At 48.8% G+C, this 21728-nt stretch overlaps 1 protein-coding gene across 1 annotated transcript in view; it reads left to right on the top strand.

The window, feature by feature from the left end:
* Window positions 1–21728, top strand: part of ccdc141 (coiled-coil domain containing 141) — a 31302-nt gene continuing 9574 nt past the window's right edge. Inside the window, exons 1-20 of the mRNA XM_070837578.1 lie at window positions 1–223; window positions 704–826; window positions 4302–4493; window positions 5801–5894; window positions 6303–6433; window positions 7647–7802; window positions 8260–9480; window positions 10159–10226; window positions 10803–10932; window positions 11020–11139; window positions 12127–12450; window positions 12632–12742; window positions 13076–13264; window positions 13336–13494; window positions 13576–13698; window positions 13994–14212; window positions 14548–14664; window positions 16296–16445; window positions 21093–21233; window positions 21460–21648. Of these exons, the coding sequence (XP_070693679.1) occupies window positions 38–223; window positions 704–826; window positions 4302–4493; window positions 5801–5894; window positions 6303–6433; window positions 7647–7802; window positions 8260–9480; window positions 10159–10226; window positions 10803–10932; window positions 11020–11139; window positions 12127–12450; window positions 12632–12742; window positions 13076–13264; window positions 13336–13494; window positions 13576–13698; window positions 13994–14212; window positions 14548–14664; window positions 16296–16445; window positions 21093–21233; window positions 21460–21648 (4143 nt within the window). The 5' untranslated portion in view covers window positions 1–37. The remainder of the gene's footprint in view (window positions 224–703; window positions 827–4301; window positions 4494–5800; window positions 5895–6302; window positions 6434–7646; window positions 7803–8259; window positions 9481–10158; window positions 10227–10802; window positions 10933–11019; window positions 11140–12126; window positions 12451–12631; window positions 12743–13075; window positions 13265–13335; window positions 13495–13575; window positions 13699–13993; window positions 14213–14547; window positions 14665–16295; window positions 16446–21092; window positions 21234–21459; window positions 21649–21728) is intronic.

The following is a 21728-nucleotide window of genomic DNA, read 5'->3' as shown; positions in this document are numbered from 1 at the left end:
GAGGTCCGCTCATCCCTCCGCCTGTAACTGGATCCTCATGGCGGCCGGAGAGACCGAGGAGACGGGTGGAGGACGGCAGGAGACGGGTGGAGGACGGCAGGAGACGGGAAGGACAGATGGAGGAGGGAGAGGAGGCAGCATGAAGCCTCCTCCCTCTGTCACCACTCTGAGCACCATCGCCGTCCAGGCCGGCCAATCACTGCTGGTCACCTCTGTCCTCCAGGTATGTAGGTCAACAACAAGGCTTCACCTTAAAGAGTCACTCCACTGTTTCTACCCATGATCCTCTCTGTCCACATCCTGGTGTCTGAAGGACTGGGAGGTAGTAAAAATGTTGGAACTGGTCCATGATGAGATCAGATGATCATTAACATGATCAGGTGTTAATGAGACGTGTTCATTATTATAATTGAGTCTTTTCTATTATCACTATCAGCTGTTAGTGCTTTATTAAGTTTAGTTAATTAAGCACTAATCAGCAGTTAACTTGACTAACAGCTAACTCAGCTAGCAGCTGACCTCGTTAGGGCTAATAAAGCTGTTATGATGCATCTGTTACTGTCGTACTTGCTGAAACAGGACTGAAAGGCCATGTGACTCCTCCTAATGCTACTGATTGGTCGACTGTACAAACCAGAGCACTAATTATTCAGTTGTGGATAAATTAGTAATTTCCTCCATGACGCCTCCTGTGTGTCTGCAGAGCGGCTCTCTGGTCCACCTCCAGCTGGTCCAGGTCCATCCAGGCCTCTGTGAGATCGGATCGGACCAGGAGGAGAACAGGACGCTGATCCAGGAGCAGCAGCAGCTGATGGAGAAGCTCCAGGTACAAACAGAGAGGCGTCCTCTGATTGGTCGGTATCAGTCTGTATAAAGAAGCGTCCTCTGATTGGTCGGTATCAGTCTGTATAAAGAAGCGTCCTCTGATTGGTCGGTATCAGTCTGTATAAAGAAGCGTCCTCTGATTGGTCGGTATCAGTCTGTGTAAAGAAGCGTCCTCTGATTGGTCGGTATCAGTCTGTGTAAAGAAGCGTCCTCTGATTGGTCGGTATCAGTCTGTATAAAGAAGCGTCCTCTGATTGGTCGGTATCAGTCTGTATAAAGAAGCGTCCTCTGATTGGTCGGTATCAGTCTGTATAAAGAAGCGTCCTCTGATTGGTCGGTATCAGTCTGTAAAGAAGCGTCCTCTGATTGGTCGGTATCAGTCTGTATAAAGAAGCGTCCTCTGATTGGTCGGTATCAGTCTATATAAAGAAGCGTCCTCTGATTGGTCGGTATCAGTCTGTATAAAGAAGCGTCCTCTGATTGGTCGGTATCAGTCTGTATAAAGAAGCGTCCTCTGATTGGTCGGTATCAGTCTGTAAAGAAGCGTCCTCTGATTGGTCGGTATCAGTCTGGATAAAGAAGCGTCCTCTGATTGGTCGGTATCAGTCTATAAAGAAGCGTCCTCTGATTGGTCGGTATCAGTCTATAAAGAAGCGTCCTCTGATTGGTCGGTATCAGTCTGTATAAAGAAGCGTCCTCTGATTGGTCGGTATCAGTCTATAAAGAAGCGTCCTCTGATTGGTCGGTATCAGTCTGTATAAAGAAGCGTCCTCTGATTGGTCGATATCAGTCTATAAAGAAGCGTCCTCTGATTGGTCGGTATCAGTCTATAAAGAAGCGTCCTCTGATTGGTCGGTATCAGTCTGTAAAGAAGCGTCCTCTGATTGGTCGGTATCAGTCTATAAAGAAGCGTCCTCTGATTGGTCGGTATCAGTCTGTAAAGAAGCGTCCTCTGATTGGTCGGTATCAGTCTATAAAGAAGCGTCCTCTGATTGGTCGGTATCAGTCTGTAAAGAAGCGTCCTCTGATTGGTCGGTATCAGTCTATAAAGAAGCGTCCTCTGATTGGTCGGTATCAGTCTATAAAGAAGCGTCCTCTGATTGGTCGGTATCAGTCTGGATAAAGAAGCGTCCTCTGATTGGTCGGTATCAGTCTATAAAGAAGCGTCCTCTGATTGGTCGTATCAGTCTGTAAAGAAGCGTCCTCTGATTGGTCGTATCAGTCTGGATAAAGAAGCGTCCTCTGATTGGTCGGTATCAGTCTATAAAGAAGCGTCCTCTGATTGGTCGGTATCAGTCTGGATAAAGAAGCGTCCTCTGATTGGTCGGTATCAGTCTGTAAAGAAGCGTCCTCTGATTGGTCGTATCAGTCTGGATAAAGAAGCGTCCTCTGATTGGTCGGTATCAGTCTATAAAGAAGCGTCCTCTGATTGGTCGGTATCAGTCTATAAAGAAGCGTCCTCTGATTGGTCGGTATCAGTCTATAAAGAAGCGTCCTCTGATTGGTCGGTATCAGTCTGTAAAGAAGCGTCCTCTGATTGGTCGGTATCAGTCTATAAAGAAGCGTCCTCTGATTGGTCGGTATCAGTCTGTAAAGAAGCGTCCTCTGATTGGTCGGTATCAGTCTGTAAAGAAGCGTCCTCTGATTGGTCGGTATCAGTCTGTAAAGAAGCGTCCTCTGATTGGTCGGTATCAGTCTGTAAAGAAGCGTCCTCTGATTGGTCGGTATCAGTCTGTAAAGAAGCGTCCTCTGATTGGTCGGTATCAGTCTGTAAAGAAGCGTCCTCTGATTGGTCGGTATCAGTCTATAAAGAAGCGTCCTCTGATTGGTCGGTATCAGTCTATAAAGAAGCGTCCTCTGATTGGTCGGTATCAGTCTGTATAAAGAAGCGTCCTCTGATTGGTCGGTATCAGTCTGTATAAAGAAGCGTCCTCTGATTGGTCGGTATCAGTCTGTAAAGAAGCGTCCTCTGATTGGTCGGTATCAGTCTGTAAAGAAGCGTCCTCTGATTGGTCGGTATCAGTCTGTATAAAGAAGCGTCCTCTGATTGGTCGGTATCAGTCTGTAAAGAAGCGTCCTCTGATTGGTCGGTATCAGTCTGTAAAGAAGCGTCCTCTGATTGGTCGGTATCAGTCTGTAAAGAAGCGTCCTCTGATTGGTCGGTATCAGTCTGTATAAAGAAGCGTCCTCTGATTGGTCGGTATCAGTCTGTAAAGAAGCGTCCTCTGATTGGTCGGTATCAGTCTGTAAAGAAGCGTCCTCTGATTGGTCGGTATCAGTCTGTAAAGAAGCGTCCTCTGATTGGTCGGTATCAGCCTGTATAAAGAAGCGTCCTCTGATTGGTCGGTATCAGTCTGTATAAAGAAGCGTCCTCTGATTGGTCGGTATCAGTCTATAAAGAAGCGTCCTCTGATTGGTCGGTATCAGCCTGTATAAAGAAGCGTCCTCTGATTGGTCGGTATCAGTCTATAAAGAAGCGTCCTCTGATTGGTCGGTATCAGCCTGTATAAAGAAGCGTCCTCTGATTGGTCGGTATCAGTCTATAAAGAAGCGTCCTCTGATTGGTCGGTATCAGTCTGTATAAAGAAGCGTCCTCTGATTGGTCGGTATCAGTCTGTAAAGAAGCGTCCTCTGATTGGTCGGTATCAGTCTGTAAAGAAGCGTCCTCTGATTGGTCGGTATCAGCCTGTATAAAGAAGCGTCCTCTGATTGGTCGGTATCAGTCTGTATAAAGAAGCGTCCTCTGATTGGTCGGTATCAGTCTATAAAGAAGCGTCCTCTGATTGGTCGGTATCAGCCTGTATAAAGAAGCGTCCTCTGATTGGTCGGTATCAGTCTATAAAGAAGCGTCCTCTGATTGGTCGGTATCAGCCTGTATAAAGAAGCGTCCTCTGATTGGTCGGTATCAGTCTATAAAGAAGCGTCCTCTGATTGGTCGGTATCAGCCTGTATAAAGAAGCGTCCTCTGATTGGTCGGTATCAGTCTATAAAGAAGCGTCCTCTGATTGGTCGGTATCAGTCTGTATAAAGAAGCGTCCTCTGATTGGTCGGTATCAGCCTGTATAAAGAAGCGTCCTCTGATTGGTCGGTATCAGTCTATAAAGAAGCGTCCTCTGATTGGTCGGTATCAGTCTGTATAAAGAAGCGTCCTCTGATTGGTCGGTATCAGTCTGTAAAGAAGCGTCCTCTGATTGGTCGGTATCAGTCTGTAAAGAAGCGTCCTCTGATTGGTCGGTATCAGTCTGTAAAGAAGCGTCCTCTGATTGGTCGGTATCAGTCTGTAAAGAAGCGTCCTCTGATTGGTCAGTATCAGTCTGTGTAAAGAAGCGTCCTCTGATTGGTCGGTATCAGTCTGTAAAGAAGCGTCCTCTGATTGGTCGGTATCAGTCTGTAAAGAAGCGTCCTCTGATTGGTCAGGGTCGTTCAGCATCTTGTTAATCTCACCTGTCGACTGAAGAATTCTTTTCTCCAATCAGAAACATGAGCAGGAGGTTCTGTCTGTGGTGGACAAGAGGAGGAGGAGGAACAAGGAACAGGACGAAGAGGAGGAGGTGTCCAGAGCCATGGTGGCGTCTCTGAGGGAGGGGTGGTCGCTGCTTCTCCGCCTGCTGGAGAGACGACAGGAAGTCCTGACGCTCGCCGCTGAGTTTTACCGCCGAGCGCTGGAGGTAAGTTTCTGTGATGGTCACCAACAGAAAGACATTAAAGGGTAAATCAGCTGTTTCTCCCCCTGGGTCCTCTCTGGTAGGTAGTAAAAGTGTTGGAACTAGTCCAGTAGATCACCTCAGCCAGCAGCCACCAAACGGTGAAACCAGACTACATTCACAAAACCAGTCATTTAACCTCACAGAAGCCAGGAGCTGCTGCCTGGAGCAGTTTGCTTGTTTGTTTGATTGTCTGATTTTAGATTTAAAGGGTCAGTTCAGATTCAAACTAACTCTTTAAAACACCGAAGTCACAGAACAGCCCAAACGAACTAACTGATCGATACAGCAGTAGACCAGCAAACAAATGATGTTTCTGTGAATGCAGTCTGGTGTGTTTGCAGACAGCGAGACTCCATGTTGACGGGTGGGGGGGGTTTGACCTCTGACCTCCTCCCAGGCGGCAGTAGGAAGTGAAGCGTGCTGTCCTGTGTCCTGTGTGAAGGACATCTGTCCCACATTCTTCAGGCGGTGCTGTGTATTCGCCGTGGTCATTGGCCGGCTGCCATTTTATTGGCAACACCTGCTGCCTGCCGACGGTCACCTGCCGCAGCCTTTATCTAAAACAGTCCGACAGGAGCGACTCTATTTTAACCCCGTGGGCTCCTTTAATCAGTCGACTGAGACGCAGCGTTCCCAGTCGGGCGGGGGGGCGTCAATCAAACACTCGGACAAGACGGAAATATCTCAGCAGCTAACGGATGAACCGTAAATACATTTAGTCCAATCATGGCTGAATCCCACTGATCCACTGACCCACTGAGGATCCTGCTGAGGATCCACTGGTTCAGCTGTAAAACCTTTACTGACACTCTGTTTTCCCCTTTAGCGCCACCAACAGGCAACATGTGTCATCATGTATCTCTAACATTTAAGTTCAGAACAACAGACCTTCATCAGCATATTAGCATGCTAAAATGCTAAGCTAAGACGGAGAACGTAGTGAACATTATTCCTGCTAGTGTTTAGCGTGTTAAAGTTAGCATTAAGCTCAAAGCCACATGTTGATTCATCCTGGTTGATGCTTGTTGTTGTCTGTTTTCCACTTCAGGGCTGATTCTACTTGCGGTGTACCGCAGGGCTCCGTTTTAGGCCTCCTTATTAAACAGCGTATTATTCACTAATAGATGAATGCCGTTTCTACCTGTTTGCACCAGAACCCCCTGCTGTGTGAGACTGGACGTCCATTAAAACACAGTGACGAAGTCTTTGTGCTTGGCTGCCTTGGATTCTTCCTACTTCAGTTTTACCTCCTTCTGTCTCCCTCTCAGTTTTCCGTCAGCATCGACAGAGCTGAGGATGTTCAGGTCGGACCGGACGACAGGCTGAGCGAACTGCGGCTCACATACGACTCCCTGAGGAGAGGTAACCAGCGTTTGGGTGTCGGCTCTGTGGTAGACTGGCCTGAACCTTTCTCTCCCTCAAGGCATGCTGGGAGATCTATAAAATGTCCACAGTGAAGCTGTATTTAGGTCCCAGAGTCTGAACTGGAGAAATGACCATGAATCAAATCATTGATTAAAAACTATAATCATTATTATCATCACCACCAGGACAACAACTGACTAGCACAGGCCTAGTTTAACAGAACAAACTGGTTTAACTGGTTTAAACAAACTGTATATTTATGAAATATACAAATTTCTGGTCATAAACTATGTAGCTTGTTGCAGGCGGAGGGTTAAACTGGTTTGATCCACTGATAAACTGGTTTAAACTGGTCTGTTGCTGGCTGAGGGCTGCAGCCGTCGTGTCTTTGTGTTTTGATTGCAGATCTTCTGGGAAAGTCGCTGCAGGTTTTAAGCAGCAGCTGCGCTTTGCTGCAGAAACTCAGACGTCTGCAGGACACCGAGGCCCTCCAGAGGAGAGGAGGAGTCCTGCAGGACGAGGACGACGAGGACAAGGTGAGATTTACTGAGGAAACCTGATCACAGTAGGTCCACTAAAAGAGCTTGTTTGATCCACTGACAGGCTCAGAGTGTTATTCTAAGTGTGTGACAGCATCATGGAAAGGATCCCTACAGAGAGAGACCTGGAAGATCCTTTTGGTTTAACCACAAACAGCCGTTCTATCGCTCTCTGCACACACGCCAGACTACTTTCACTAAAACAGGGATTTTAGCTCACAGAACATAGGAGCTGCTGCCTCCATCAGTCAGTCTGTTTGTGTTATTGTGTGACTTTGGTGTTTTAAAGGGTTAATTTGGATCCAACACAGTATTTGTGAAACACACAATAACACAAACAGACGAACTGATGGAGGCAGCTGCAGACCAGCAGCTCCTGTGTCCTGTGAGCTAAAATCACTGTTTTTATGAATGTAGTCTGGTGTGTCCGCAGAGAGCGATATAACGGCTGTTCGTAGTTAATCAAAAAGATGTGTGGACCTGGACAGCCTCTGGCTAGGCTATTCCAGGCTGTTCTGTCTCTATGGCTAGCTGGCTAACCTTAGCTTAGCTTACTGTTAGCTAGTTGGTTACCCCTGCCTTGTAGTGTTACATCATCTATTGTTGTCCTAAAATGAATACAGTTTATCAGACATAAGTTAGCATCATAGATCACGTTAGCTGGTGACGTCATTTGGTGAGCTAGCAGTTAGCATATCCACTCTGACAGTATTTAGCTAGCAGTTAGCATATCCACTCTGACAGTGTTTAGCTAGCAGTTATCATATCCACTCTGACAGTATTTAGCTAGCAGCTAGCATATCCACTCTGACAGTGTTTAGCTAGCAGTTAGCATGTCCACTCTGACAGTGTTTAGCTAGCAGTTAGCATGTCCACTCTGACAGTGTTTAGCTAGCTCTAATGTTAGCGAGCAGCTAACCGAAGGTCCTCCATGAATCTAACGTCCTGCTGACGCTGACGTTAGTTTTCCTCTGACGTCGGTCTCCTTCCTGTTTGGCTTCACCAGATCAAACTTTATTTTGTTCTGACGTGGACTTTGTGTTGGACTCTGGTGTTACTAAGCTAACGTTAGCTAGTTAGCTCCCTGTTGGCACCGCGGGGGAGCTGAAGAGGCCAAGGAGCTCAGAGACGTCAAAGAGGACGTGGGGAAGGTCTCGGTTTTTAAGTTGGAACAATACATGACCCTGCATCCTCTTCCTAGCATTCCCAGAGTTCCCAGTGCAGCGGGGGGGCGGCGCTGAGGCTGGAGGAGCTGGTGGAGACGCTGCAGGACCGGAGGAGGAGGGCGGACCGGGCTGTGAGGCTGCAGCTCCAGCAGGCGGAGAACGGCACCATGGTCCGCCAGAAGGATCAGGAGTCCAGAGAGGTGAGAGAGGAGCCCACTGAGACAAAACACAACCTCTGAGGACTCTGAAGGCTCCACACCTTCAGAAGGAGTTCAGGGTTTGTGGGAATGTAGAGAACAGTTCAGTCTGTGCTACAGTTCCCCCACTGACTGACGGTGAAGGACAAGGTTCCTCCAGAGTAACCAGAGCCGAGCGTCCTCGGTCTGTCCCGTCAGCCGCCATCTTGTGTTCAGGTTATAAATATAAATCACATTCCAGACGCTCCGATGACTGCGTCTAAAAATATTCTGTCTGCTGAATCAAAACTCTGAAATCAAACAGCTGAACTGAAGGAAACTTAAAGGGTAATTCTGGTGTTTTTGCCCCGGCTCATATCCTTGTGTGTTGACTAAAAGTGTTGGAACTGGTCCCGTCGGTCACCTGAAGAAGCTAGGTGAGTTACAAAGTAATGACAGAAGGACTCTTTGGTCTCTGCAGGACTGGAGTCTCACAGTGGACGAGATCCTGGACCAGAACCTGCAGCCTGGATCCAGATCAGATATGAATCCTGAATCCAAATCAGATGTGAAACCTGAATCCACATCTGACCAAACCAGAGACCTGCTGTATAAATCCAGATCAGACGTAAATCCTGAATCCAGGTTAAAAGAAACCAGAGACCTGCAGCCTGGATCCAGATCAGACCTACAACTTGGATCTAGGTCAGATGTAAAGCCTGAATCCAGATCAGAGGAGACCGGAAACCTGAGGCCTGGATTCAAATTAAACCTGCAGCCTGGATCCAGATCAGACCTAAAGCCATATTCTAAATTAGAGGAGACCAGAGACCTGCAGCCTGGATCCAGACCAGCCTTACAAGCTGGATCTAGATCAGATGTAAAGCCTGAATCCAGATCAGATGTGAGTCTTGGATCCACATCAGACCAAACAGACCTGCAGTCTAGATCTAGAGCATATCTGAAGCCTGAAAGAGGCGTGAAGCTTGGATCCAGATCAAACCTGAAACCTGAATTCCGATTAAAGGACACTAGAGATGTGCAGCCTGAATCTAGATCCGCCTCCCAATCTGGATTGGGATCAGAGGATCCCATAGAGATCCAAACAAGAGTTGGACCAGACCTGAAATCAGAGGAGATCAGAAACAGAGACCTGAGGCCTGAATCCAGATCAAAAGAGCAAACCAGAGGCATGGGGCTTGGATCCAGATCAAACCTGAAACCTGAATTCCAATTAAAGGAGACTAGAGATCTGCAGCCTGAATCTAGATCAGATGTAAAGCTTGGATCTGGATTGGACCTGAAAATGGAATCCAGATCAGAGGAGACGGGAAACCTGAGGCCTGGATTCAGATTAAACCTGAAGACTGGACCAAGATCAGATTCTAAATTAGAGGAGACCAGAGACCTTCAGCCTGGATCCAGATTAGACCAACTGCTTGGATCTAGAACAGATGTGAAACCTGGATCCAGATCAGAGGAATTCAGGAACTTTGATTCAAGATCCAGATCAGATCTAAAGCCTGAATCCAGATCGGAGCAAACCAAAGACCTGCAGCCTGAATCTATATCCGCCTCCCAATCTGGATTCAGATCAGAGGATACCATAGTGCCCCAGTCAGGAGTTGGACCAGACCTGAAATCAGATTCCGGATCAGAGGAGATCAGAAACAGAGACCTGAGACCTGAATCCAGATCAGAGGTAAGTGGCTGGATGGGGTTCCACCAATCAGGATACAGAGTCAGACGGCGTTGTGGCGGCCATGACATCATGTTCTGTCTCTGTTTGTCCTGGGGTGGGGGGGGGCAAAGGAAGGACTGGATCAAATCTGGAAAATGGATTAGATTTAGAATTAGATCAGTGATCCATGTTGATCTGGATTAGACCCTCAGTGTGTGTTTGGGATGATCCTGATCATTTGAGGAACGATAAAACATTCAAGGACGTTTTTCACGTGATTTGTTTAACCGTTAGAACGACGACGCAGATGAAGTCGACATCAGACTTAAAATAATCACTCGCACCTTTTACTGTTTTTATTTATTTATTTGGTCCGTTGGCTCCACCAAGTTAATTAGTCCATAGTTCATCATTTACTATAAAATCAGCTGACACTGTGAAACACCTGATCCATGCTAGTCACAGCTAGCTGGTTAACCTTAGCTTAGCTCAGCTTAGCTTAGAGAGTGATATAGCTAGCTGGCTAACATTAGCTTAGCTTAGCGTAGCTTAGAGAGTTAGCTGGTGAAGCCATTCAGCGAGCTAGCGGCTAACACCGTTCAGACAGTACAGTACTTAGCTGGTGCTAACGGTAGTTACTGACACCTGAGGACTCCTGCAGGTTTCTGCATGTTTGTGTGTTTAAACTGTTTTTCTCAGGCTGAAGACGTCCGGTGGTCCGAACTGAGCAGGAAACAGGAGGAGACCAAGGAGCACAGAGCCGACAGGTAGGAAACATGTCGAACCACCTCCATGTTCTCACCTGTCCAACAAGAACCTCCCTGAACCTCTTTTACACGGAACATAAGTACTGTAAGATATAAGATAAGATAAAAATATGTAAACCTGTAAACACTGACACATTATTTACTTTAAAGGGGAACTCTGGTATTTTTAAACCTGGGTTCTGTCCATTTTGTTTAACCACAGACTACTGTTAGATCACTCCAGACTCCCTTGACAAAAACAGTAATTTTACCTCACAGAACACAGGAGCTGCTGGTCTGGTTGTTGTGGCTTTGGTTTTTTAACACATTAGTTTGGATCTGAATTAAAGCTTTAAACCACCAAAGTCACACAATAACACCAACACACTGACTGATGGAGGCAGCAGCAGAGCAGCAGCTCCTGGGTCCTGTGAGCTAAAATCCCTGTTTTAGTGAATGTAGTCTGGTGTGTGTGCAGAGAGCGATAGAACGGCTGAGAAAGGATTTAAAAACAGTAGAGTTGTCCTGTGAGTTCATCACTCGTCTGAAACCGTCTTGTAGTTATTATTAATTATCGAGCGTCTCCTCCTGTGGCAGTGGGCAGTCGACAGGGCTGCAGAGCATGCTGGGAAAGGAGACTCAAAATGGAGAAGACCACGCCCACCGAGCCATCTTGACCAATCAGAGGTTACGACTGTTGTCGTCATGTGAACGCCTCGTGGACAAGGTGACGCTTTTCTTACCGGTAGCTTAATTTAGACTGGTTTGGTTTGAACTGGTTTAAACTGGTGCCTTGTGTGAACGGGTGCTGCAGATGTGGAGCTGGGTGCAGCACGGCAGCAGTTTGTTGTCCAACAGCTGTGAAGCAGGACGGCGGCTCTGTGAGGCAGAAGACACTCTGAACACACACCTCCAGCTACACACACAGGCCCAGGTACACACACACACACACACACACACACAGGCCCAGGTACACACACACACACACACACACAGGCCCAGGTACACACACACACACACACACACACACACACACACACACACACACAGGCCCAGGTACACACACACACACACACACACACACACACACACACAGGCCCAGGTACACACACACACACACACACACACACACACACACAGGCCCAGGTACACACACACACACACACACACACACAGGCCCAGGTACACACACGTACACACACACACACACACACACACACACACACAGGCCCAGGTACACACACACACACACACACACACACACACACACACACAGGCCCAGGTACACACACGTACACACACACACACACACACACACACACACACACACACACACACACACACACACACACACACAGGCCCAGGTACACACACACACACACACACACACACACACACACACACACACACACACACACAGGCCCAGGTACACACACACACACACACACACACACACACACACACACACACACAGGCCCAGGTACACACACACACACACACACACACACACACACACACACACACACACACACACACACACACACACACAGGCCCAGGTACACACACACACACACACACACACACACACACACACAGGCCCAGGTACACACACACACACACACACACACACACACACACACACACACACAGGCCCAGGTACACACACACACACACACACACACACACACACACAGGCCCAGGTACACACACACACACACACACACACACACACACACACACACACACACAGGCCCAGGTACACACACACACACACACACACACACACACACACACACACAGGCCCAGGTACACACACACACACACACACACACACACACACACACACACACACACACACACACAGGCCCAGGTACACACACACACACACACACACACACACACACTCCTTGTTTGTCTCCAGTCTGCAGGTTCTGATGCAGAGACCGTGAAGCAGATCCTGGATCAGATCAGAGCTCTGTATCCGGACCTGACCAGCAGATCCGGCTCCTGCGGACAGCTGACTCCTCTGAAGGCGCTGACGGAGCAGCTGAGGGGGGGTCGGACCAGGACCGGCACCGCTCGGCCCGGACCGTCTGCTGCCGCCGAGCCAACCGGCCCACTGAGTCCTGAACTCGCCGGTCGAGCTGATCTGGTCTTGAAGGAGCTGCAGGGTCTGAAAAGGAAGATCGACTCAAACCTGCAGCTGCTGCAACCCTACGTGACTTTCCTCAGGACGGCCCAGCAGGTCAGAGCAAGTCCACTGGATCCTGATCCAGATCCAGATCCAGATCCAGATCCAGGTCCAGATCTAGATCCAGATCCAGATCCGTCCCTCGTCCACAGGAGCTAAATCAGCATTTGAGCCATGAATACATCACGTTTGACATCTAGAGTCTGATGAAGGTCACTGTGCTCCTCTTCTCCAGGTGGAGGAGGAGGTGGAAGAACTGAGGGAGGTCTACAGAAGGAGGCCAGAGGAGCAGGAGGAGGAGCAGGTGGTGGAACAGGAGGAGGAGGAGGAGCAGGAGGAGGAGAAGGTGGTGGAGCAGGAGGAGGAGGAGGAGCAGGAGGAGGAGAAGGTGGTGGAGCAGGAGGAGGAGGAGGAGCAGGTGGAGCAGGTGGAGGAGCAGAAGGAGAAGAAGGTGGTGGAGCAGGAGGAAGAGGGGGAGGAGGTGGAGGAGGAGGTGGAGGAGGAGGAGGTGGAGCAGGAGGAGGAGGAGGAGGTGGAGCAGGAGGAGAAGAAGGAGCAGGTGGAGCAGGTGGAGGAGCAGAAGGAGAAGAAGGTGGTGGAGCAGGAGGAAGAGGGGGAGGAGGTGGAGGAGGAGGTGGAGGAGGAGGAGGAGGAGCAGCAGGAGGAAGAGGTGGAGCAGGAGGAGGAGCAGGAGGAGGAGGAGGAGGAAGAGAAGGAGGAGGAGGAGAGTGACACTGGTGGTGGTAACATCAGGACAACCACCAGCTCCGGGGCAGCAGTGAGGAAGAGGAGGATGAAGGAGGAGGCGCTGCGGAGGATCGTCACCGCTCAGGAGCTGGGGAGCAGCTACATCCATGACGTCACCACGGTAACCAGAGAGCGAGCGGTGATGAAATAGTTTCTGATGAGATCATGTGACGTCAGAAATGTGTCCGTCAGGTGTCGGGTGCTTCGCTGAACCTGCCGGCGGCGGTGTCGGTGGTTCGGCGGGCGGTGCGGCGGCTCGGCAAACTGAAACAGGAAGTGAAGAAGCTGCGGAGTCGCCAACAAGTCCGGAGGCAGCGGCAGCGCAGGAAGTACCGGGACCGGCTGCTCCAGGTCCGAACCGTCTGAGTCTCTCTGAACACTGCTGTGTGGTAACGCTCAGTGCTGACCTGGGGGGGGGGGCTGTGCTTTCAGACCCAGCGGGACTTGAAGTGCGTCTCCGAGCTGCTGGACTCGTGCAGTCTGATGGACCTGGGTTCGGACCTGCAGACCTCTACGCTGCTGGAGCACTTCAACCAGGCCAGACCACACTTCATCGTGAGTCTTGTGACTTTGACCTGCCGGGACACGAAGGACTGCCAGTCCTCTTTGATTACCACGACTGTTAAGACTGTTACACTGGTGGGACCTTTGGGACCTTTGGGACCCTTGAGTCTCTGGGCCTCCTGGACTGGTGCGACTGGACCACGGGCAGTGTTAGACTGTAGGGCCGGTTAGGGTCTCTGGACATGGCATGCTGGGAAGTGTTGGTCCTGAGAGCTCTGAGCCTCAGAGTCCTGACAGGAAGACGTTTCTTCCTCAGTGATCAGACAAACTTGTTTCCTTTCTCCAGCAACTTGATGCTGACGTGGAGCACATGGTGAAGAGCTGGGAGACTCTGAGAGGAGCCCAGGACAGGCAGGAGGAGGAGGAGGAGGAGGAGGAGGAGGAGGAGGAGGAGGAGGATCATCTGTCAGAGCTGCTGAAGCTCCACGAGAAACTAAAGAACAAAATCCATCAGAGCGAGTCCATCCTGGATCTGGCCAGAAGCTTCCACCTCACAACCAAACAGGTCAGCAGGCCTGTGTGTGAGTGACTGGTAGGTAGTAAAAGTGTTGGAACTGGTCCAGTAGATCACCTCAGCCAGCAGCCACCAAACGGGCTGCAATGGCTGCAACGTGATCCTTTGGGACAACTGCACCTGATCACAGTAGGTCCACTAAAAGAGCTTGTTTGATCCACTGACAGGCTCAGAGTGTTATTCTAAGTGTGTGACAGCATCATGGAAAGGATCCCTACAGAGAGAGACCTGGAAGATCCTTTTGGTTTAACCACAAACAGCACACACACCAGACTACATTCACTAAAACAGGGATTTAGCTCCAGTGTTGTTCTCTGTGTGTCCAGCTGGAGGCGCTGCTCCTGTCAGACCCTGTCGGCCCCACTGAGGAGAAACTGATCCAGAGTCTGTTTACAACGGCCACAACACTGAAGACAGAGGTCTGCAGGGCTGTGAGCCTCAGTGTGAGTACACACACACAGTAACACACACACACACAGTAACACACACACACACTCACTCACTCACACACAGTAACACACACACACACTCACTCACTCACACACAGTAACACACACACACACTCACACACAGTAACACACACACACACACTCACTCACTCACACACAGTAACACACACACACACACACACACACACACACACAATAACACACACACACACACACACACAGTAACACACACACACACACACACACACACACACACACACACACACACACACACTCACTCACTCACTCACTCACTCACTCACTCACACACAGTAACACACACACACACACACACACACACACACACACACACACACACACACACACACACACAGTAACACACACACACACACACTCACTCACTCACACACAGTAACACACACACACACTCACACACAGTAACACACACACACACACTCACTCACTCACACACAGTAACACACACACACACACACACACACACACACACAATAACACACACACACACACACACACAGTAACACACACACACACACACACACACACACACACTCACTCACTCACACACAGTAACACACACACACACACACACACACACACACACAATAACACACACACACACACACACACACAATAACACACACACACACACACACACACACAATAAGACACACACACACACACACACACACACACACAGTAACACACACACACACTCACTCACTCACACACAGTAACACACACACACACTCACTCACTCACACACAGTAACACACACACACACACACACACACACACACACACACACACACTCACTCACTCACTCACTCACTCACTCACTCACACACAGTAACACACACACACACACACACACACACACACACACACACACACTCACTCACTCACACACAGTAACACACACACACACTCACACACAGTAACACACACACACACACTCACTCACTCACACACAGTAACACACACACACACACACACACACACACAATAACACACACACACACAGTAACACACACACACACACAGTAACACACACACACACACACACACACACACACACACACACACTCACTCACTCACACACAGTAACACACACACACACACACACACACACACACAATAACACACACACACACACACACACACACACAATAACACACACACACACACACACACACACACACACAATAACACACACACACACACACACACACACACACACACACACACACACACACACACAGTAACACACACACACACACACACACACAATAACACACACACACACACACACACACACACACACACACACACACAGTAACACACACACACACACACAGTAACACACACACACACACACACTGGTGCAGTGGTGGAGGGTTTCCTGTGGAAGTCCACCACCATCTCTTTGGTCTTGCAAGTGTACTGAGTAGTACTGAGCAGAGTCCTTGTACTGCAGTACTGAGCAGAGTACTTGTACTGCAGTACTGAGCAGAGTACTTGTACTGCAGTACTGAGCAGAGTCCTTGTACTGCAGTACTGAGCAGAGTACTTGTACTGCAGTACTGAGTACTCTGTGTGCCCATCAGGGTCGGAGCAGCTTTGCTGTGCAGCAGCTGGAGGCTCGTCTCGTCTCTCTGGACTCTCTTCGTGTGTCGTGGCTGAACGAGGCGGCTCGCCGTGAGGAGAAACTTCGCCGGGAGCCGCTGAGCCGTCAGCTCGCCGATGACATCACCCAGGTGAGGTCAAAGGTCACAGGTATGAACCACAACGCGGTCGTGTGTCGATCACTACCGACCGACGCCGACATCATCCAAACCGCCGTTGTCCCGTGGTGCTCTCTCTCTCTGTGCTATTAGAAGGACTCAAATGAATCAGGCTTTTAATTTGGAGGGTCGGCCTGACTTTAAGATCTAACTGTTGGTTTTAATCCTCGTTGTTGGTTTTATTTTATCTCAGTGACTCTCTGGGCTGCAGATGCTGTTTAAATGAAGTTGTTTTAAATGTAACTGACACTGACTGGTCTCTGTGTCATGACGGTCCAGGCTTCATAATGACCTCCAGCCGGTCACCTGAGCAGGTGAGGCTGTGACTGATCAGTGCGACCAGCAGAGGGCGCTGCTGTCTGTCTGTCTCCACTCTGATCAATCACATTTTCTCATTGATTAATGAAACGTTTGAGTCATTTTATCTATTTTACCAAGTAATTATCTTCTAGTTTCAGAGAGTTTCAGAAAGAATTAAAGAAAAACAGTTTTTTCTTGAAGGAAAAAATTTATTTAAAGCAAAATAAATGATTGATAAAGGAGAAAACATCAGTGTACCAGTGTCATCAGCACCAGACTCCATGGAGCCTCTCAGGACAGTTGGGATCAGTGAAAGTGATTCTTAAATGTGGATTTCGAATGAGTTTCCTGCACAAAACTCTTAAACTTTAAATTAAACGGACGTTTCAGACACTGAAGCTGAATTAACTCCGACTTGTTTCTCCGTGAGAGTCAATAGTTTTTCTAGCAGCTCTGAGTCGGACCGATCTGACGAGAGGCAGCCGCTGGCCCGCTGTAATCAGAGTCTGAATTTAACTGAGGTCAGCGGGACACTTTTAGATTTTATTGGAGCCCTTAAAGCCGCTGAGCGCTGAGCAGGAGAGGGTCCCTCCACTGCACCAGAAACTGGACCTCATGCTTCACTCGGCTGCTTTTTCTGGTGGCTGTCAGCAGACCAGCGCCAAATGGTGACAAGACAGCTGATGTTGATTAAAGAATAAATGAATAAATATGTTCTGCACAGGTCAGACTGTCGGGGCTGTCACTGTTATCTCCTGTAGGAATGAACTTCTGGCTCACAGATGATAAGTTAGCATTAGCATTAGCATTAGCAGGCTAATAGAGGAGTTACCGGCAGAGTCCTGACAAAAGGGTCCACCTATAAAAAGTGACATCAGTTTGAGTGGAAGCTGAGTGTAAAATATCTTCACTGCTTTCCTTTGCTGTCAGACCGGCCCGTCTCTGTCTCTGTGCTACCGCTGCCTCCACCACAGAACTGTAAGATCTTTAATACAGAGTCACACAACATCACAAACAAACTGACCAACTGAGGCAGCAGCAGACCAGCAGCTGCTTATCGCTGTGAGGTAAAATGTGTCTTTTAGTGAATGGAGTCTGGTGGGACAGAGTGGCTACAGCTGCCCGTCTAAAGGGCTCTCTGGTGACGACCTGTTCTAAATATGGCTCACACTGTGACTCCGTCCACTGTAGGTGACACGCTGACTCTAAAATGGAAGAAGCTCCTGGCTGTGTTCACCTTTTACATCTCTCTTACATCTTTTAATACGCTGTGGACACTTAATGTCGCGTTAGCAAACAAGCTAACAAGCTCGCTAACCTGACGCCGCATGTCGGCGCCCTCTTCAGGTAGACCTGGTGTGACACTGGTTTGACTGGTGTTACTGGTTGGACAGCAGCTGTTGGAGGGCTGATGGGGGTGGGCAAATCAAAAATACAGGCAGAGTCAGCCAGCGGGTATTTCCCATCATGCACCTGGTGCTGCGTGTCACCATTACAGTGAGGCCTGCAGGAGCAGCTGAGGGGGGCCATCAGAGACTCAAACAGGCCTGAGTGTGAGCGGTGACCAGTTAGTGCCCCCCCCCCCCCACATAGTTCTCTGTGAACGACACAAACCTCACAGTCACTTCCTGCCCTCCAGTGTCGGTGAGTCACGGCGGCGGACACAGGTGACGATCTGCATTGTGATCAGACACAATCTGCAGGTGCAGTGAGGCTGAAGGTGAATCAGGCCTTTACAGGCACTTCATATGTGGGCAGTGACACCAGAGCAGCTTCAACCAGTCGTTAGCCGTGAACCTGTCCATCAGGTGTTACCTGAGCATCACTGTCCTAGCGTTAGCTACATGCACATGAACTGGAAATACTTGCAGCCTTCAGCTACAGTTAGCAGGAGGCTAAACTATTAGCATCATCCAACATGGCCGCTCCTCTCCTGCTCTCCCGGGGAATCACCACCATGTGGATGTTCTCAGTCTGATGGTAACGTTCCCTAACGAAGCCGTCAGCTCATCCAGATGTTGCAGGAACATGAAGGCAGCAGCTTCATGGTGAACTCCTCCTGGTGGACTCCTGAGGAGAAGTCTGACCATCTGGAGTAGAGACCGGTCGTGACTTTCAATCATTTTGTTTTAGAAGTACGTTTTCCTTCCTTTTTACTGCATGATGAAGGTTATTATGGGATGTTTACCCAATGATGCCCCTCTGGTTGGTCACATGCTGCTGTATGGAGGCTCAAAGTATCGTTGCCAACGTCCAGATTTTATTTGTACAGCATGAACCGGTTCGTACTCACAGTAAACGTCTGTGACTGCGATGGCGGCGTGGACTTTCTCAGGGTGTTGTGGGAAGACCCTGATGACAAGGCCTTAACTGTGACTCCACAGAGTGAAGACGGGAAGGTTAGGAACGGGACGCCACCGCCAAGGAGACCATGACAACTGAATCAGAGGGATGACGGGTGAAGGGAGGAGACGCAGGATGACTCAGATCCTCCAGAAGTGTTTTTGAGTCCACGCTGCTGAGTCACCTGCACTGACTCTACTTCTGTTCCTCTCACCACAGACACTCACAGTATTTTTGGGTCTCATTAAGGATCCCAAAGGAGTCCGTCAGCTGACTCTGAAAGTAAAGAGCGTATCCCATGGTGCCTCATGTCAGCCTGAAGTATCCCAAGGTATTCTGGGTCATTTATGGAGACCTTCTTGATATTTTTACTTCCTGGGACTCCTTTGACTTTACGGTTCTCAGATGAAGTCCTGATACTTCATGGTCCTCAGGGGAAGTTGATTGCTCTTTATGGTCTTCATCTTCTCTCTAGTTCTTGGTACTGTGTGGGATTCTTCTCGGGGTTTCTTGGTCCTTGGAGGTGGTTGAATGTACTTAATGGCTCTCTGGGACTTTTCAGTTACTGTTGGGTATTTTATAGGACTGTATCATACTCTTTTGAGGTACTTTGGGTTAGTCTGTAGTACTTTTAGGTAATCTTTTTGGGTAATTCATGACCATCTTGTGTACTACAGGATAGTCTGGGCTACTTTGTGGTCCTTCCTGGTGTTCGGCACCTCATGGTAAACTGATGGTCAAAGTCTTCCATGTCAGCTTTGTTGTTTTATTGCTCCCTATTCTTGCACAATCCAGGGTTTTCCCAGACCTTTACTCCGCCCACCTCGGGGTTAGTAAAACAGTCCGACCTCCTCAGCCTCTGATTTCAACATCTTCATCAGTTGAACAGATCCAGGCTCCACGGTCTCTGTCGGCTCTACCGTCTCTCCCAGCTGTCCTCAGCTGACAGATCAGCCATCCGACACCGCTGTTCCTCCTCAGAGGCAGAAATGTTCCTCCTGCTCTAAAAATAATCTTATCAAAGCTCCGTCGACATGCACTCCACATCGACAGCGAGCAAAACGCAGCTCAAACAGCTCTGACCAGAGATGTTTACAATAAGATACCATGTGAACGGGTATTTTAACCATGTAGGCAGCGGTAAAGTCTGAAATATCTCAACAACTGTCTGATGAATAATTTTCAGATAAACCTCAGGGTGGTGCTGTCAGTAGGGTTCATCCTCTGGGGACTATTAATCTGTACAAAAAGTCCATCAAATGTATTGATATTGAAGATATTTACGTCTTAAAGGGCAACATTGGTATTTTAACCCTCTGTCCTCTGTGTCCTCATCCTGGTGTCTGAGTGACTGGTGGGTAGTAAAAGTGTTGGAACTGGTCCAGTAGATCACCTCAGCCAGCAGACACCAAACGGGCTGCAATGGCTGCAACGTGATCCTTTGGGACAACTGCACCTGATCACAGTAGGTCCACTAAAAGAGCTTGTTTGATCCACTGACAGGCTCAGAGTGTTATTCTAAGTGTGTGACAGCATCATGGAAAGGATCCCTACAGAGAGAGACCTGGAAGATCCTTTTGGTTTAACCACAAACAGCACACACACCAGACTACATTCACTAAAACAGGGATTTTAGAGAACAGGACACAGGAGCTGCTGCTCTGCTGCTTCCTGAAGTAGTTTATTTGTGTTATAGTGAGACTTTGGTGTTTGAAATATTTGGTTCAGATCTGAACTAGTTTAAGGTTAAAATCCCTGTTTTAGTGAATGTAGTCTGGTGTGTGTGCAGAGAGTGATATAACGGCTGTTTGTGGTTAAACCAAAAGGATCTTCCAGGTCTATCAGTGGCTAAAACAAGCACTTTCAGTACCCGCCAGTCAACATGAAGCTCTGAGGGCCAGTGGATGTGATGTTTAAACTCAGACCATCTCTACCTCCACCTGTTGCACTCAGGTGACTGTTTTTCTGATTTTTCAGCTTCGTGGCTCCTTTAAGGATTTGAAGAAGCGCTTCAGCAACCTGAAGTTTAACTACCAGAAGAGAAACGACCGGACCAGGAACATGAAGGCTGTCAGGAACCAGCTACAGCAGGTGGAGCTGTACGAGGAGAAGCTGCAGGTGAGTCCAGCTCCTCCTCTCAGCCTCTGATGTGGAGTTAACGTGAACCTCCAACACCTCCTGTTTTGTCCACCGTAGGAGAAGAAACTGGTGTCACAGTGTCGAGCTGTATCAACATTTTCTGCTCCTTTCTTGGTGCAGAAATGATAGAGTTGCATAAAAACAGGTTGATGTGTAAAAACGTTAAACCTCTTTTTGTCTCGCTCTGCTCCGTCCGACCCTCCAGGCGCTCAGGAAGCGTCTGCAGGGCGTGGCGGCCCGGCTGGGGTCGGAGGTCAAGGACGGCGGTGTGGCCCGGGAGGTGGAGGACGGTGTCAACGAGCTGCAGAGACAGATGGGAGAGTTTGAGCGAAGCGTCAGAGAACATCAGAAAACACTGGACATGACCTGCAGACTGCAGCACGCCATGGAGGAGGTGACCCAGACCGTTTTACTTCAGTTTCAGCTGGTTTATTAATATGAGTTGTGGTAATAATATTATTACTATCTATGGCC

Source organism: Pempheris klunzingeri, chromosome 10 (genome assembly GCF_042242105.1).
Source record: "Pempheris klunzingeri isolate RE-2024b chromosome 10, fPemKlu1.hap1, whole genome shotgun sequence".
In the NCBI taxonomy this organism is placed as follows: domain Eukaryota; kingdom Metazoa; phylum Chordata; class Actinopteri; order Acropomatiformes; family Pempheridae; genus Pempheris; species Pempheris klunzingeri.
The sequence above is the reverse complement of the archived record's forward strand: the minus strand, read 5'-3'. Positions and strand labels throughout refer to the sequence as shown.